Raw genomic sequence first — 19,712 nt, 5'->3', positions numbered from 1 at the left:
TGAAACATATAAAAAGGGTGATTGAAAAGTCTTTCTTAACCTAGTTTCCTATTTTTCTTCAACGGATCATCTCTGTTGGCTAGTTTCTTGTTTATCCTTTCAGATACACAATATTTATGTATATATGATAGTATACATTATTCTTCTCCCCGTCATATTTACTTAACAATATATCTATATCAATACATAAACGGATGTTCTCTTTCCTCAAGAATATTTGCATAGTATCTCATGTGAATAAACCATAATTTATCAAACTAATGTCCCACTGATGGACATTAAGCAAATCTATCAGTGCCGTTTTCCCACCAGCATTGCTCAGTTTGTGCATCTCTGTCACATTTTGGTAATTCTCCCAATATTTCAAATGTTTTTATTATTGCTATATTTGTTATGGTGATCTGTGATCAGCAGTTTTTGATGTTACTACTGTAATTGTTTTAGAGTGCCACAAACCATGCCCAAATGAGAGGAAAATTTAATCGATTCTGACTGACCCACCAAATGACCTTTCCCCTACCTCTCTCCCTCTCCTCAGGCTTCCCTATTCCCTGAGACACAAGCGTTGAAATTATAGGCAGACTTTGCTTTATTGTGTTTCACTTTATTGTATTTCACAGATATTGCTTTTATTTTTAAGCATACTGAAGGTTTGTGGCAACCCTGCATTGTCAGATGATGGTTAGCTTTCTTTTAGCAATAATGTATTTTTAAACTAAAGTACATACTTTTTTTTTAGATATAATGCTATTGTGCACTAAATAGACTACAGTGTAGTGTAAACATAACTCTATATGCACTGGGAAACCAAAACATTTCTGTGACTTACTTTATTGTGATGTTCACCTTGTTGCAGTGATCTGGAACTCAACCTGCAATCTCTCCAAGTTCAGCCTGTACCTATAAAATCACAATATTCCATTTCCATCTCCCTCTAGTCTCTGGCTGACCACCATTCTCCTTTCTGTTTGTGTGAATTTCAGTACTTTAGATACCCTATGTAAGTGGAATTATACGATATTTTTCTTTTTTAAGACTGATACTTCATTTGGCATAATATCCTTAGGGTTCATTTATTTTGTGGCATGTATTAAGATTTCCTTCTTTTTAAAAGCCAAATAATATTCCATTGTATATGTATGCTACATCTTGTTTACCCAGTCATCTGTCGATAGACATTTGGGTTGTTTCCATCTCTTGTCTATTATAAATAATGCTACAGTGAAAATGGATGTGCAAATACTTCTTCGATATCCTGCTTTAATTTCTTTTGGATATATACCCAGAGGTGGGTATTGTTAGAGGTATGTATTGCTAGATCATATAGTAGTTCTATTTTTAAATTTTGGGAAACCTTCATATTATTTTCCACAGTGGCTACACCATTTTATATTCCAACCAACAGTGCACAAGCATTGCAATTTTTCCACATCTTCAACAACACTTATTTTCTGGTTTTGTGTCTGTGTGTGTTTTGTTTTGTTGCTGTGGTTGTTTTTGTTCTCAGCGATCCTAATCGATATGAAGTGATATCTCACTGTGATTTTGATTTGTGTTTCTCTAGCTATGAGTGATGTCAAGCATCTTTTCATGTCTTTGTTGACTGTTTGCTTATCTTCTTTGGAGAAATGTCTATTCAAGTTGTTTGTCCATTTTTAGGTTGGTTCATTTATTTTTCTGTTGTTAAGTTGTAGGGGTTCTTTATATATTTTGATTATTAACCCCTTATCAGATATATGATTTGCTAATATTTTCACTCCATTGATTATTTTTGATGTACAGAAGTTTTTAATTTTCATATGGTCCTTTGTCAATTTTTGCTTTTTTTGGCTGCTTTTGGTGTCATATTCAAGAAATCACTGCCAACTTCTGTGTCATGAAGCTTTTCCTCTGTTTTCTTCCAGGAGTTTTAGATCTTATGTTTAGGTCTTTAATCCATTTTGAGTTGGTTTTTGTATGTGGTATAAGTTAGGAGCCCTGTCCTTCACCATCTCCCAGAGTTTGAGGAAACTCATGTCTATTGAGTTGGTGATGCCATTTAACCATCTCATCCTCTGTCGTCCCCTTCTCCTCTGGCTTTCAATCGTTCCCAGCATCAGGGTCTTTCCCAATGAGTCGGCTTTGCATCAGGTGGCCAAAGTATTGGAACTTGAGCGTCAGTCCTTCCAGTGAATATTCAGAACTGATTTCTTTTAGGATGGACTGGTTTGATCTTGTTGCAGTCCAAGGAACTCTCAAGAATCTTCTGCAACTCCACAATTCAAAAGCATCAATTCTTTGGTGCTCAGCCTTCTTTATGGTCCAACTCTCACATCCCTACATGACTACTGGGAAAACAACAGCTTTGACTAGACCGGCCTTTGTCAGTAAAGTAATGTCTCTGCTTTTTAATAAGCTGTCTAGGTTAGTCATAGCTTTTCTTCCAGGGAGCAAGCATCTTTTAATTTCATGGCTGCAGTCACCATCCACAGGGATTTTGGAGTTGATGAAAATAAAGTCTCTCATTGTTTCCATTGTTGCCCCATCTATTTGCTATGAAGTGATGGGACCAGGTGCTATGATCTTATTTTTTTGAAAATTGAGTTTTCAACTTATTCACTCTCCTCTTTCACTTTCATCAAGAAGCTCTTTAGTTCTTCACTTTCTGCCATAGGGTGGTGTCATCTGCATATCTGAGGTTATTGCTATTTTTTCCAGCAGTCTTGATTCCAGCTTGTGCTTCATTCAGCTCGCCATTTCACATGATATACTCTGCGTAGAAGTTAAATAAGTACAGTGACAATATACATCCTTGGTGTACTCTTTCCCAATTTTGAACCATTCTGTTGTTCCATGTCTGGTTCTAACTGTTGTTTTTGACCTGCATACAGATTTCTCAGGAGGCAGGTAACATGGTCCAGTATTCCCATCTCTTGAAGAATTTTCCATAGTTTGTTGTTATCCACACAATTGAAAGCTTTAACATAGTCAGTGAAGCAGTAGTAGATCTTTTTCTGGAATTCTGTTGCTTTATCTATGAACCAGTGGATGTTGACAATTTGATCTCTGGTTCCTCTGCCTTCATAATCCATTCATATTTAGTATAATTTTTATATAGCTAGGTTTATCTCTGCCATTTTGATACTTGTTTTTTGTATTATATCTTTTGGTTCAATTGTTCCTCCTTTATCACCTTATTTTTGTGTTTAGTTCGGTTCAGTTGCTCAGTTGTATCTGACTCTTTACAACCCCATGGACTGCAGCACGCCAGACCTCCCTGTCCATCACCAACTCCTGGAGTTTACTCAAACTCATGTCCATTGAGTCGGTGGTTCTATCCAACCATCTCATCCTTTGTTGACCCCTTCTCCTCCTGCCTTCAATCTTTCTCAGCATCAGGGTCTTTCCCAATGAGTTGGCTCTGCATCAGGTGGCCAAAGTATTGGAGTTTCAGCTTCAGCATCAGTCCTTCCAATGAATATTCAGAACTGATTTCCTTTAGGATAGACTGGTTGGATCTCCTTGCAGTCCAAGGGACCCTCAGGAGTCTTCTCCAACACCACAGTTCAGAAGCATCAGTGCTTCTGTGCTCAGCTTTCTTTATGGTCCAACTCTCACATCCATACATGACTACTGGAAAAACCATAGCTTTGACTAGACGGACCTTTGTTGGCAAAATAATGTCTCTGCTTTTTAACATGCTGTCTAGGTTGGTCGTAACTTTTCTTCCAAGGAGCAAGCATCTTTTAATTTCATGGCTGTAGTCACCATCTGCAGTGATTTTGGAGCCCCCCAAAATAAAGTTCTGTCACTGTTTCCACTTTTTCCCCATCTGTTTGTCATGAAGTGATGGGACCAGATGTCATGATCTTAGTTTTCTGAATGTTGAGTTTAAAGCCAACTTTTTCATCTCCTCTTTCACTTTCATCAAGAGGCTCTTATAGTTCTTCTTTGCTTTCTGCCATTAAGGGTGGTGTCATCTGTATATCTGAGGTTATTGATACTTCTCCCAGCAGTCTTGATTTTAGCTTGTGCTTCATCCAGCCCAGCATTTCTCATGATGTATTCTGCATAGAAGTTAAATAAAGCAGGGTGACAATATACAGCCTTGATGTACTCCTTTCCCAATTTGGAACCAGTCTGTTATTCCATGTCCAGTTCTAACTGTTGCTTCTTGGCCTGCATACAGATTTCTCAGGAGGCAGGTCAGGTGGTCTGGTATTCCCATCTCTGTAAGAATTTCCTAGTTTGTTGTGATTCACACAGTCAAAGGCTTTGGCGTAATCAATAAAGCAGTAGATGTTTTTCTGGAACTCTCTTGGCTTTTTTGATGATCCAACAGATGTTGGTAGTTTGATCTCTGGTTCCTCTGCCTTTTCTAAATCCACCTTGAACATCTGGAAGTTCATGGTTCACGTATTGTTGAAGCCTGGCTTGGAGAATTTTGAGCATTACTTTGCTAGTGTGTGAGATGAGTGCAATTGTGCGGTAGTTTGAGCATTCTTTGGCATTGCCTTTTTTTGGGATTGGAATGAAAACTGACCTTTTCCAGTCCTGTGGCCATTCTGAGTTTTCCAAGTTTGCTGGCATATTGAGTGCAGCACTTTCACAGCATCATCTTTTTTTAAAAAATTAATTTGTTTATTTTAATTGGAGGCTAATTGCTTTATAATATTGTAGTGGTTTTTGCCACACCTTGATATGAATCAGCCACAGGTGTACCTGTGTCCCCCATCCTGAACCCCTCTCTCAGCTCCCTCCCCATCCCAGCCCTCAGGGTCGTCCCTTTGCACTGGCCCTGAGTGCCCTGTCTCAAGCATCGAACCTGGACTGGCAAACTGTTTCACATATGGTAATACACATGTTTCAGTGCTATTCTCTCAAATCATCCCACCCTTGCCTGCTCCCACAGAGTCCAAAAGTCTGTTCTTTACATCTGCGTCTCTTTTGCTGTCTCACAAATAGGGTCATCATTACGATCTTTCTAAATTTCATATATATGCGTTAATATACTGTATTGGTTGTTTTCTTTCTGACTTATTTCACTCTGTATAATAGGCTCCAGTTTCATCCACCTCATTAGAACTGATTCAAATGCATTCTTTTTAATCATAGTATCATCTTTTAGATTTTAAAAAGCTCATAGATTTTTTTTAAGTGTATGATTTTAATTATTTTGTTTTGCTGTTGTCTTTTGTTTTTGCTGTCTTTGAGTTATTTTCTTTTACTTTTTAAAATTTTAAATCAGCTTCCCTTTGTATCTCCAAACTTTTGAAGCACCATTCTGGATATTATAACCTTTATGGGTTTGTATTTCTTCTCCATAAAATAAAAAGAATAGTTACCCCTATCACAACAACTGGAGAAAACCTCAGTAGAAACTCAACACTGTTTTTCAGTGAGAAATACCTGATGTTGTATATTTTGTTTAGTGAAGAGAGTTGGTCATATACTAAGCAAGGTGGAAATAGCTAATGTGGTCAGTTTGAAAGAAGCAAATAATTTAAAATACAAAGGCTTCCAGGTGGTGAGTTATTTTCTTAGTGCTTGCTCTAGACATTCTAAAGTGCATTTTAATTTATCACAGTCTACTTTAGATTAATGCTAGTTTAATTCTGTAAGATAGCATTTCCTACTCCCTCCTTTGTACAGTAATTGTCATATATATTTGTTATAAATATAACAATAGTGTTGTTATTGCTGCTTTATACAATCTTTTAAATAATTTTAGAGAATATATACATATATATATGTAACATGTGGAATCTTAGTTTCCCAAACAGGGGTCAAATTCACATCCCCTACATTGGAAGTGCAGGGTCCTAACTACTGGACCACCAGGGAAGTCCCAAGAGAATAAAATTTTTGGAATGCATTCTTTTATGTTTACCCATATATTTCCTTTTCCCAGTACTTTTCATTTCTTTGTGTAGATTCAAGTTACCATCTGGTGTCAATGGATTCATTATTGGGGATGTCTCTATTTCATGTTCATTTTATAAAATAGTTTTATTTTTATGTTTGGCTGTGCTGAGTTTTCCTTGCTGCACAGGCTTTCCTCTAGCTAGGCAAGCAGGGCCACTCTCTAGTTGTGGTGCACAGGCTTCTCATTGTGTGACTTCTCTTGTTGTGGAGCATGAGCTCTAGGACATGCTGCCTGCTGTAGCTGCAGCCAGTGCGCTCAGGAGTTGCGGTTCCTGGGCTCTAGAGCACAGGCTCAATAGTTGTGGCACATGGGTTTAGTTACTCTGCGGCATGTAGAATCTTCCCAGATTAGGGATTGAACCCGTGTCTCCTGCACTGGCAGGCATATTCTTTACTACTAAGCCACCAGGGAACCCCCATCTTCATTTTTGAAAGACAATTTAGCTATCTGGATACAATATTCTTTTTTTTTAAATTTTATTTTTAATTGGAGGGTGATTACTTTCCAGTATTGTGTTGGCTTCTGCAATATATGAACATGAATCAGCCATAGGTATAAGTATATCCTCTCCCTCCTGAACCTCCCTCCCACCTTCCTCCCCATCTTGCCCTTCTAGATTATCACAGGGCACTGATTTGAGCTCCCTGTATCATACAGTAAATTTCATTAGCTATCTAAATTACATATGGCAGTGTATATGTTTCAGTGCTGTTCTCTCCATTTGTCCCACCCTGCCCTTCCCGCTCTGTGTCAACAAGTCTTTTCTCCGTGTTTGTCTTCACTGCTGCCCTGAAAATAGGTTCATCAGTACCATCCTTCTAGATTCCATATATATGCGTTAGAATACAATATTTATCTTTCTCTTTGTGACTCACTTCACTGTGTATAATAGGTTCTAGGTTCATCCACCTTATTAGAACGGAGTCAGATTTGTTCCTTTTTATGGCTGAGTAATATTCCATTGGATATGTGTACCACAACTTCTTTATCCATTCATCTGTCAGTGGACATCTAGGTTGCTTTCATGTCCTAACTATTGTAAATAGTGCTGCAATGCACAGTGGGGTGCATGTCTTTGTCAGTTATGGTTTCCTCAGAGTATATGTCCAGTAGTGGGATTGTTGGGTCATATGGTAGTTTTATTCCTAGTTTTTTAAGGGATCTTCACACTGTTCTCCATAGTGGCTGTTATCAATTTGTATTCCCACCAACAGTGCAAGAGGGTTCCCTTTTCTCCTTACCCTCTCCAGCTTTCTTGTTTGTGGATTTTTTGATGATGGCCATTCTGACCAGTGTTAGGTGATACCTCATTGTAGTTTTGATTTTCATTTCTCTAATAATAAGCAGTGTTGAGCATCTTTTCATGTGTTCATTAGCCATCTGTGGGTACAGAATTCTTACTTGACAGTACTTTCTTTCAGCATTTTGAATATGTTATTTCATTGCCTTCTGGTCTCCCTTGTTTCTGATGAGAAGTTAGCCACTAGTTGTATCTTTGTGTCCCTGTAATATTATACTCCCAAGATTTTCTGTTTTTGGCTTTCATCAGTTTTACTATATGTCTAGGTATAGTTTTCTGTGTTTCTGTTGTCATGGTTCATTTAGCTTCTTAAAAGTGTAAGTTAGTTGTAAAAGTCAGTTTGTATAGTTTTTGGTCACTGTTTCTATAACCTTTCCACTTCTGGAACTCCTAATTCATGTATGTTGGTACATTTGACATTGTTCCACAGGTCTTTAAGGCTATGTTTGTCTTTCTTTATTCTTTTTTCTCTTCAGATTAGATAATTTCTGTTACTCTTTCTTCAGGTTTATTTTTTATTCTGCTTTAGTGTTCAACTCTGGGGTTTTGTTTGGTCTTTTTTTTAATAAAAAAGATTATTTTTTGTTGTTGAGATTTTCTATTTGTTTAAGGCATTGTTCTTATAATTTTCCTTAGTCTTTTTTAAAATTTTTTATTTATTTATTTATTTATTTTCCTTAGTCTTTTAAAGCACTTTGAAGTCTGTGTTTGCTAAGGCAGGCATTGGGCCTACTCAGCGATGTTTTCAATCACATGGGGTCTTTTTTCCCTTCTCAGTTTTGGTCACACTTTCTTGCATTTTTACATCTTACAAATTTTTGATGAAGCTGTGGACATTTTACATAATATATTGTAGCAGTGTTGGATTCTGATTTTTTTCCCTTTTAAGGGTTGTTGTTGCTTTGTTATTATTGTCATTTTTAAAGTAACTCTCCTGAGCTAAATCTGGAATTTTTCTCTGTGGTGTGTGACTGCTGATATATGCTCAGTTTTTTGTTATTTTAATTTCTGTTTTAATTTTTATGTTTGGCTTTCTGGAGTGACACCTGCATCTGCATTGCTTAGTGGTCAGTCAATGATTGGTCAAAGATTGTGCTAGATACTGTGCTAGGTGTTGTGCTAAATGCCTAGTAAGACTTCTACTCTCTGCTGATCTTTATCTGTTTGAGGAAGCTCCTTAAAAGTTCAGACCATTTCAAAGTCTGCCCTAATTTTTACCTTCCATCGGGCACTTTTGTGTCTTTTTTGCCTGTGTACGCAGGCTCCTGGTGGACCCTCTCCAGTGTGAATGTGTAGACATTTATCAAGGTCCCTTATAGTTTCTTCTCCAGATTTCCTTTTTTAATTTCTGACTAGTTTGCTGGTCCATTGTTTGCACTAACTATGACAGCAACCGCAGGCTATTGGAACCTTTGGTCTTGCTTTTCTGTTTGTCCCCAAGAATGCAAACTCTTACTGACAATGTGGATAGGATAGGCATGGGCTTTTTCTGTGCTTTGCTTTAAGTAAAGTCAGCCTTCTTTGTCAGTGAAACTGCTGGTTTTTACCACCTTGGTAGACCCAACTTCCCCACTGACCTCTGGGGATGGGAGTAGCTTTAGACAGTAATGCCACAGACTCCCTCTGTGCTCACCCCAAGTTCAGCAGTTTCTTATGAATAACTGCAGAGAAAGTAACATGTGAGAAAAAGCCTAAAGGAAGTGAGGAAGTATTCCATGTAGCTATCCAGGGGAAGAACATTGCTGGCAGAGGCAATACCCTTTTAAGGGCCTTAAGGTGAGAACATATCTAAGTTATAAAATGGACAATAAAGAGACCAATGTGGCTGGTATAGAATACCTAAGAGGAAGAGTAGCAGGATGTGAGGTCAGAGAAAGAAAGGGTGCATGCGGACAGGGTGTTAGAGCAGATAAGACCTTTTAGGCCACTCTGAGGGCTCTGGCTTTTACTTTGAATGAAATGAGGAGCTGCTGGAGGGCTTTGAACAGCATAGTTGGGACATGATGTCTTATAATTTTAAAACAGCTATGTGAAACAGAAGCTAGAGTGGCAGAATAGCAGACTCAGGATGCCAGTTAGGAGACTGTTATAGTCTTGATTATAGCAAAGCAGGTGAGAAATGATTGTGTCTTGGACAGAGGTGGTTGCAAGTAGAGATGGCAAGAAGTGTGCCAGTTCTGGTGTATGTAGAAGGTAGTGGGGAGAGAACGATACTGATCCCTTATTCCAAAGGAATTTTCCTGTATTTCATCTGTGAATGTTTTTTCTGTTCCCTTTATTGAGTCCTCTGTTTTTGGAGTCTATTATATTGATTCTAATTATCCTTAGATTGGATCATTTTTATCTTCTAGTATTATCTTCTAATTGCTTTAACTTCTTTTATGTTATTATTATTATTATTCTGAAAGCCTTTCTCCATCCCATTCATTCTATTTTCATTTGAATCTGTTCTGTTTCTGTTGCCTTATTGAATCTGTAATTGTGGTATTTTGTTTTTTCAGATTTTCTTAGCTTTGCAGTCATCTTTCTTTTCATTCTATTTATCCTTATTCATTCTTTTATTCATTTCCTAGCTCTTATTTTATTTAATCTAAATTCTTATTTAAAGTATTCAAATAAGTATTCAATGAAAAATCTTTGATTTTGGGGGTTATATTATTTTCCAGGTTTAGTTCTTCATCTGCTATCTGCTACATGGTAGTTTATTTTCTCTCATTGTCTTTCTCTTTTGTTACTGGAGATTTGATAGTTGCTGTGTCATTTTTATTGATTGCACATTGCCGGATCTCAGTTGCCCAATCAAGGATTGAACCCGGGCATGTGGCAATGAAAGCTCAGAGTGCTAACCACTGGACTGTCAGGGAATTCCCTAAGAGGCTGTTGTTACTCTGAAGTCTTTCTTTTACATGTATCCTTTTTTTAAACTTCTTTTTATATTGGAGTGCAGCCTGTTAGCAATGTTGTGATAGTCTCAGGTGCACAGCAGAGCGACACAGAACAGGCTTTCACTCTTGATGGATTTTTTTTTTTTATCTTACTCATGACTTATCCCTTTTATTCTCCTCCACACTGAAAAAATATTTCATATAAGTTTACTCTTATTTCCTTCTTGGGTTACATTTTGTAAAGTTTTTTTTTTTTTTTTTTTTTTCTATCAGGTTTCTAGGTACAAGAGTACTATGATCCTCCTCATGCTTTCTTTACCCAGAAATTTTGGACATGTATTTATTAAATGTTTAGTAATAAGGGAGGAAAAAGGCATTTGTATCTTTGCAATTTATAAAAAGCTTTCTGTAGTATTGACTAATCCAAATTCTGATGTTTCAGTTTTCCTTATTAAATTAAATTCCCTTTTTTCTCTCCTTTTCCCTCTCACCCTCCCCCCAAATGTCTTGCTACTATATTTGAGCTGGGAAACCTGAGGAGGGGTTAGATAAAGGAAATTATAGAGGTAGAGAAAAGACCCTTGATTTATATAAGAAGAGCAGGTGGTAAGAGAGATCTTAGGGAGTGATAAGAAGTAACTGTTTCAGTTTGTGAAGTAGAGATGGAGATAAGGTTTTTGAGATAGACACAAGAAGAATAAGAAAACATGCTTTCTGAACTGAGAAGATAGTTTGATTATAAGATTAAAATTTCTTAAGGAGCAAATTATTGCTTTTTTTAAAGAAGGTTTACAGTGATTTCTTTTTTGAGAAACTTTTAAAAATCAAATTATAGTGGATTTACAATGTTGTATTAATTAAAATATTGCTTCTTACAACTGTATTCTTTCTAGAGTAGTTTTTTTTTTTTTGAAACAAGTGAATACCCTGTTTTTTCTCTCTCTTAGTTTGTTTATTTTTGGTTGCTCTGGGTCTTCTTGCTACATGCAGGCTTTCTCTAGTTGTGGAGAGCGGGGGTTGTTCTTTGTTGAGGTGCACGGGCTTCTTATTGTGGTGGCTTCTCTTGTTGCGGAGCACAGGCTCTAGGAGCACGGGCTTCAGTAGTTGCGGCATGCGGGCTCAGTAGTTGTAGCTCATGGGCTTTAGTCGCTCTGCGGCACATAGAATCTTCCTGGACCAGGGATTGAACCCATGTACCTGCTTTGGCAGGCAGACTGTTACCCACTGTACCAACAGGGAAATCCTAGAATAGTTTTCTTTTAATAACTAGTTTCATTTAGAAAAAATATAAAATAAAGCATGTGGATATCTTGTTAAAAATTTTGTACAGCTGTTACTGTCATAGTGAATATGTGTGTATGTTTGTTTTCCCCCTAGAATCTCCCTGGAAAAAGAGACATGAATGTCTGCAATGATATTTCTTGACACAAATTTGATATGAGAGAAGAAAAGGAGATTGACGGCTAGTGAACAGGATTTCAAATAACCAGGATTTTATATTTATCACCTCCAACTACAGCCTTCGGTCGCCTCCTTTTAAATCAAAGATAGCTACAGTCAGAACCAAGACAAGGCAAAATAATACTTCTCTTCTGCATTTTTTGAGATTAAAGAAACCTGAAATGTCTAGGAAACAAAACCAGAAGGGTAAGATTCCACCTGGGCATGAATTGTTAAAAGCATAGTTGTAGAGTCATGATCACCATTTCTATCTGTACATAGTTTTAAAAAACATTCTCTTAATGTGTTTTGAGTGGTGTTATACTTTTGTTCACCTAGTGTAGTACTACTGATAGTTATAACTTATCTTTTAGTCATGACCGCAGTTAATTTTAGAAGACAATGGAACATTCACAATATTATCTATTGTCCCTTTAACTAGCTGGATATTAGATTATAGCTTTTTGTGTTACTAGTTTGGGAATTCATATAGCAATTGCTTTTCTACTCTTATAAACTTATTAAATCGTAATATAATTTCAGGAAATCCAAATGCATATTGAAAGTGCACTTTTTGGAGGGTGAACATATGTTATAGAGGTAGGTTATAACTTACTGCAGGATATTCTATATCATGTGAGTTGATGTTTCTTTGGAGACAGGAAATGAAACCAGTAAATGCTTCTAGTCACTGATCTTTAGCTTTCCTCCTGGGATTGTAACTCTAGCTTTTTGTGTAAAGTATAAGTTGCAAAGAGTCAAGAAATAGCAAAAATAATTATACAGAGGAAAGGCCAACAGAGACTACACTTTTTCAGCTTTCCAAGAAGACCTGTGAAAATGTAAAGGGACAAATAGCACTTAAAACTGTCACATATAACTGGAATATATTTGTTAAAAGAATGACCATAGCTATCCTAGATTTTTTTTCCCCTCATTTAGTTTAATTTTCAATTTAAACTTGATGTTCTTTAATTCAAAACAAAGCTATGGATCCAGGTCTCATATGTTAAATTTGAAGGGAATGCTTAATTTTTTTTTTTAATTGAAGCATAGTTAGTGTACAGTGTTACATTAGTTTCAGGTATTCAGCAAAGTGATTCAGATATGTATGTATACACATATGCACTGTTCTTTTCCATTATAAGTTATTATAAGATATTGAATATAGTTCCCTGCGCTATAATTAGGCCTTGTTGTTTACCTGTTTTAGATATACTAGTGGGTATATGTTAAACCCAAACTCCTAATTTGTCCCTCCCCACCATTGTCCCCTTTGGTAACCGTAAGTTTTGTTTGTTAGGTATGTGAGTCTGTTTCTGTTTTATAAATAAGTTCATTTGTATCATTTTTTTTTTAGATTCCACATATAAGTGGTATCATATGATATTTGTTTTTCTCTTTTTACTTAATATGATAATCTCTAGGTCCAAATCTATACTTGCTGCTGCAAATTTCTTTCTTTTTTATGTCTGAGTGGTAGTCCAGTGGTGGTGGGTGTGTGTGTATCACATCTTCTTTATCAGTTCGTCTGTTGATGGACATTTAAATTGAAGGAAATGCTTTCAAACTTCTTAATTTTGACTTGGCAAATCAAAAACCTCACTATAAGAAAACAATATACCAGAGCTGCGTGTGGTTTTGAAAGCTTTAGTTTCATTGTATAGCAAACCAGTGTAAAGAATATCTGAGCTCTAAAGAATGGTTAGATTACTAAAGAAGCTGAACTCTTCAAGGGAGTGAGATTTATCGACTGAAAAGTTTTAAAAATTTCATATAAAAAATTTAGCATTTAATTTTTCCCCAAAAAAGTAAACTTTAGCAGATTGCTTTGGCCTTTTAAAATCTAGAGTCTTTGTTTATTTCATCTCTATGTTGTCCCAGAGCTATAAAAAAGTATCATTGCTTTCTATAATTGGTGTCCAGTTACTATACAATAAATGTAGATTTTAGATCACATCATAGGCATTAAGTGCTAACAAATTTCGACTAAACATAGCCTGCATATTCACTTAGTTGAAACAAAAGAAAGCTTTTATGTCATTTTGGCTTTCTCTGAAACAAATATATATAACCTATATATATATATTGGTTTTATATATATATATATAACTATATATATATATGTTCAGATATTTGAACCAAAAAAATACAAAATACATATAAAATTCTATCTCATTTAATTCATTTATATATTTAAAATTACATTGTTTTGGGTTTTCAGTTCATTTCAGCTCAGTGTCGCTCTAGTATATCCAGTTCTTTGTGACCCCATGCACTGCAGCACACCAGGCCTCCCTGTCCATCACCAACTCCCGGAGTTTACTCAAACTCATGTCCATCGAGTCAGTGATGCCATCCAACCATCTCATCCTCTGTCGTCCCCTTCTCCTCCTGTCTTCAGTCTTTCCCAGCATCAGGGTCTTTTCAAATGAGTCAGTGCTTTGCATCAGGTGGCCAAAGTATTGGGAGTTTCAGCTTCAGCATCAGTCCTTCCAGTGAATATTCAGGACTGATTTCCTCTAGGATGAACTGGTTGGATCTCCTTGCTGTCCAAGGGACTCTCAAGAGTCTTCTCCAATACCACAGTTCAAAAACACCAATTCTTCTGTGCTCAGCTTTCTTTATAGTCCAACTCTCACATCCATATATGACTGCTGGAAAAACCATAGCTATGACTAGACGGACCTTTGTTGACAAAGTAATGTCTCTGCTTTTTAATGTGCTGTCTAGGTTGGTCATAACTTTTCTTCCCAGGAGCAAGCGTCTTTTAATTTTAGTAGTCTAATAATTATACTGACTTTATCAATTTAGTTATAATAAATTAAAAAGATAGATACTATGGTAGTTTTTGTTCTCTAGAGACAACTCATTTATTAAGTGTCATTTTGTAATGAGTTATGTTTTTATTCCACAGTAGACCATGGTTCCATATTTTCCTGTATCAGTAACATTTGTGAATTTCTTAATGAAATATTTAGTGGAGTTAAACTTGTATGGCTTAAGTTAAGGTGCATTTTAATTACAACTATTGATTGCTCCAAGCCTTTTAGCCCAACCCCTAGCAGAAGTCAATAAGATCAGTGCTTCTCAAACTGTGGTCTGTGAATTAAAGAAATACTTTAAAATGGAGAGTGTTTAGAAACTCTTTTATAGTGGTTTGACAGTGCTGTAACATCTAGACCCTTTCAAGGCAGTTTTATTGAGGTGTAATTTAAATACTATAAAACTAATCTATTATAAATGTACAGTTTTATTACTTTTAGTAAAATTTTTTTAATTTTAATTTTGGCCATGCTGTGCAGCTTGCAGGATCTTAGTTCCCTGACCAGGGATTGATTGAACCCAGGTCCTCAGCAGTGAAAGTGCAGAGTCCTAACCACTGGATTGCTAGGGAATTCCCTGTTTTTAGTAAATGTATACAGTTGTGCAACCATCACCACAATCCTATTTTAAAACACCTTCCTTTCCCCTAAAGGTATACCTAGTTACCTGTCTACAATCAGTCCCTTCTTTCAGTCCCAGGCGAACATACCTACTTTCTCTGTCTTCAGTTTTGCCTTTTCTAGAGATTTCTAATAAACAGATTAATCCAGTATGGTTTTGTGTCTGGCTTCTTAATGCTGTTTTTGAGGTTCATTAGTGTTTTTGAATGTATCAGTAGCTTGCCGCCTTTTACTGCTGAGTAGCCTTAAGGTTATAAAAAGTCACAGAGTGTTTCTTTTACACTCTGCTACTCATAATACTTGTGTGACCAGAAGTGTGGATGTTTCTCCCACATTGACCAATTCTCTGATACCAGCAGTGTCCCTACAGTCCAGTTCAATCCTGACACTACCTTCTTGGAGTTAGTGTTAGATCCCACAGGTTAGGGGCTCCATCCCCCAAGACTGCTCCTGCTTCAGACACAGTCCACGAGGAGCAGGTTCCCAAGTTATCCACCCTCAGTCCATCTTGACTACAAATGGGTGGTTTCTACAACCCTCCTTCTCAGGTTCAATAACTTGCTAGAATGCTCACAGAAGTAAGGGAAACCACTTACCTACATTTATTGGTTTATATACACAGTAGAGGATGTTATAAAGAATACAGATGAACAGCCAGGTGAAGGGATGTATAGGGTAAGATCTGGAAGGGTCACCAGTGCAGGAGCTTCCATCTCCATGAAGTTGAGGTGTACTACTCTTCCAGCACACCGGTGTATTCACTAACCTGAAAGCTTTCTGAACCCCATACTTTATAGAATTTTTTTTTAAGGTTTTATCACATAAATGTGTTCAAGTATTAACCCTTACCTCTAATTCCTCCCCTTTCCCTTACCCAACAGATGGGAGTGAGGCTGAACATTCCAAGCCTCTAATTATGGGTTGATCTTTTTGGTGATTTTAAAGCCCCCGTCCTGAGGCTCTCCAGGAGTCCACCAAATTGTTCATTAGAACTAAAGATGTTCCTATCACCCAGGAAATTTCAGGGCACAATCTCTATTAGGAACTGGAGTCAAATACCAAATATTGGAACAATGAGATGCTCCTAGCATCTTCATTGCTTAGGGAATTATGAAGGTTTTAGGAGCACTAGCCAGAATTAGGGATGAAGACCAAAATATTTATTTCTTATTATATTACAGTATCACAGGTTATATCACATTTCATCTTCCATTTACCAGGTTCATTTGGATTCATTTGAATTAGTTCCAGTTGTGGCTATTATGAATAATTATTAATTATGAACATTTGCCTATAAGTCTTTGTGTAGACATATGTTTTTGTTTCTCTTGGGGACATTACTAGGAGAAGAATTGTTTAACTTTCAAAGAAATTACTGTGCCAAACTGTTTTCCAAAGTGGCTGACCATTTTATAATCCCACCAGCAATAAAGTACTGGTTTCAAATGCTTCTTATCCTTGCTGATACTTGTTATGGTATCATTTTCATTATAGCTAATTTTATAAGTATAGCTATTTTTAACCTATATTTTATAGATAATACACACCTGTTTACTAGGTGTGTAATATTTCATTATAGTTTTAATTTGTACTTCCTTAATGTGGTTTTGATTGTATTTCCTTGATAGTCAATGATGTTCCTATTTCTTGTGATTATGAGCCATTTGTATCTTCTTAGGTGAAATGTCTGTTTAAATTCTTTTTTCATTTTTACAAATTGTGTTATAGGTCTTTTCCCCCACACCCTGCAAATTTTTTTTTTTCATTTATTTTTTTTAGTTGGAGGCTAATTACTTTACAATATTGTAGTGGTTTTTGCCATACATTGACATGAATCAGCCATGGATTTAAATGTGTTCCCCATCCCGATCCCCCTTCCTGCCTCCCTCCCCATTCCATCCCTCTGGGTCTTCCCAGTGCACCAGCCCTGAGCACTTGTCTCATGCATCCAGCCTGGGCTGGTGATCTGTTTCACCCTTGATAGTATACTTGTTTCAATGCTATTTTCTCAGAACATCCCACCCTCACCTTCTCCCACAGAGTCCAAAAGTCTGTTCTGTACATCTGTGTCTCTTTTTCTGTTTTGCATATAGGGTTATCGTTACCATCTTTTTAAATTCCATATATATGCATTAGTATACTGTATTGGTCTTTATCTTTCTGGCTTACTTCACTCTGTATAATGGGCTCCAGTTTCATCCATCTCATTAGAACTGATTCAAATGAATTCTTTTTAATGGCTAAGTAATATTCCATTGTGTATATGTACCATAGGTTCCTTATCCAGTCGTCTGCTGATGGGGATCTAGGTTGCTTCCATGTCCTGGCTATTATAAACAGTGCTGCGATGAACATTGGGGTATATGTATCTCTTTCAGATCTGGTTTCCTCAGTCTGTATGCCCAGGAGTGGGATTGCTGGGTCATATGGCAGTTCTGTTTCCAGTTTTTTAAGGAATCTCCACACTGTTCTCCATAGTGGCTGTACTAGTTTGCATTCCCACCAACAGTGTAAGAGGTTCCCCTTTTCTCCACACCCTCTCCAGCATTTATTGCTTATAGACTTTTAGGTAGCAGCCATCCTGACTGGCGTGTAATGGTACCTCATTGAGGTTTTGATTTGCATTTCTCTGATAATGGGTGATGTTGAGCATCTTTTCCTGTGTTTGTTAGCCATCTGTATGTCTTCTTTGGAGAAATGTCTGTTTAGATCTTTGGCCCATTTTTTGATTGGGTCATTTATTTTTCTGGAATTGAGCTGCAGGAGTTACTTGTATATTTTTGAGATTAATCCTTTGTTGCTTTGTTTGCTATTATTTTCTCCCATTCTGAAGGCTGTCTTTTCACCTTGCTTATAGTTTCCTTTGTAGTGCAAAAGCTTTCAAGTTTCATTAGGTCCCATTTGTTTATTTTTGCTTTTATTTCCAATATTCTGGGAGGTGGGTCATAGAGGATCCTGCTGTGATTTATGTCGGAGAGTGTTTTGCCTATGTTCTCCCCTAGGAGTTTTATAGTTTCTGGTCTTACATTTAGATCTTTAATCCATTTTGCAAAATTTTTTAATTGAGATATAGTTGACTTACAATATTATATAAATTTCAGATGTACGATATAGTGATTCATGATTTTTAAGGGTTCGGTTCAGTTCAGTCGCTCAGTTGTGTCCAACTCTGCAACCCCATGGACTGCAGCATGCCAGGCCTCCCTGTCCATCACCAACACCCAGAGTTTTTCCAAACTCATGTCCATTGAGTCGGTGATGCCATCCAACCATCTCATACTCTGTTGTCCCCTTCTCCTCCCACCTTCAATCTTTCCCACCATCAGGGTCTTTTCAGATGAGTCAGTTCTTCCCATCAGGTGACCAAAAGTATTGGAGTTTCAGCTTCCAATGAACAAACACTCAGGACTGATCTCCTTTAGGATGGATCGGTTGGATCTCCTTGCAATCCAAGGGACTCTCAAGAGTCTTCTCCAACACCACAGTTCAAAAGCATCAATGCTTCTGTGCTCAACTTTCTTTATGGTCCAACTCTCACATCCATAAATGACTATGGGAAGAACCATAGCTTTGACTAGACAGACCTTTGTTGGCAAAGTAATGTCTCTGCTTTTTAACATGCTGTCTAGGTTGGTCATAACTTTTCTTCCAAGGAGTAAGTGTCTTAATTTCATGGCTGCAGTCACCATCTGCAGTGATTTTGGAGCCCCCAAAAATAAAGTCAGCCACTGTTTCTATTGTTTCCCCATCTATTAGCCATGAAGTGATGGGACCAGATGCCAGGATCTTAGTTTTTGAATGTTGAGCTTTAAGCCAGCTTTTTCACTCTTCTCTTTCACTTTCATCAAGAGGCTCTTTAGTTCTTCTTCGCTTTCTGCCATAAGGGTGGTGTCATCTGCATATCTGAGGTTATTGATATTTCTCCTGGCAATCTTGATTCCAGCTTGTGCTTCATCCAGCCCACTTTTCTCATGTTGTACTCTGCATATAAGTTAAATAAGCAGGGTGACAATATACAGCCTTGACGTACTCCTTTTCCTATTTGGAACCAGTCTGTTATTCCATGTCCAGTTCTAACTGTTGCTTCCTGACCTGCATACAGATTTCTCAAGAGGCAGGTCAGGTGATCTGGTATTCCCATCTCTTTCACAGTTTTCCACAGTTTATTGTGATCCACACAGTCAAAGTCTTCAGCATAGTCAGTAAAGCAGAAGTAGATGTTTTTCTGGAACTCTCTTGCTTTTTCGATGATCCGGCAGATGCTGGCAATTTGATCTCTGGTTCCTCTGCCTTTTCTAAAACCAGCTTGAACATCTGGAAGTTCATGGTTCATGTATTGTTGAAGCCTAGCTTGGAGAATTTTGAGCATTACCTTGCTAGCATGTGAGATGAGTGCAATTGTGCGGTAATTTGAGTATTTGTTGGCATTGCCTTTCTTTGGAGTTATACTTCATTTATAGTTATTATAAGAGATTGTAGGTCTTCTTACTGATTTGTAAGCATTTTTAATTCTGAGCATTATCAAGTATATGATTTGCAAATATATTTTCCTAGTCGGCTTATCTTTTCATTTTCTTAATGGTTTCTTTTCTTTTTCCCCTGCTGTGCAGCTTGTGGGGTCTTAATTTTCTGATCAGAGATTGAACCTAGTCCTTAAGCAGTGTGAGCATAGAGTCCTGATCATTGGACCACCAGGAATTCCCAATGGTGTCTTTTTAAAATGGAAAGTTTATAAC

The 19,712-nt window shown here is 37.1% G+C and overlaps 1 protein-coding gene across 5 annotated transcripts in view; it reads left to right on the top strand.

Moving 5' to 3' along the window:
• The window catches only part of SPATS2 (spermatogenesis associated serine rich 2), a 168,901-nt gene that overhangs the window by 81,671 nt on the left and 67,518 nt on the right, over window positions 1-19,712 (top strand). For 3 of the 5 annotated variants that reach the window (XM_061128460.1, XM_061128451.1, XM_061128442.1), the window contains one exon: window positions 11,468-11,737. The exons of 1 other annotated variant lie outside the window; for it this stretch is intronic. In XM_061128460.1, coding sequence (XP_060984443.1) covers window positions 11,713-11,737 — 25 coding nt within the window. In that variant the 5' untranslated portion in view covers window positions 11,468-11,712. Of the gene's footprint in view, window positions 1-11,467; window positions 11,738-12,073; window positions 12,131-19,712 lie in introns of all 5 variants that reach the window. One more of the 5 variants, XM_061128468.1, reaches the window with a different exon arrangement.

The sequence above is a fragment of the Dama dama genome, chromosome 3 (assembly GCF_033118175.1).
Source record: "Dama dama isolate Ldn47 chromosome 3, ASM3311817v1, whole genome shotgun sequence".
NCBI classification, from domain to species: Eukaryota; Metazoa; Chordata; class Mammalia; order Artiodactyla; family Cervidae; genus Dama; species Dama dama.
The sequence above is the reverse complement of the archived record's forward strand: the minus strand, read 5'-3'. Positions and strand labels throughout refer to the sequence as shown.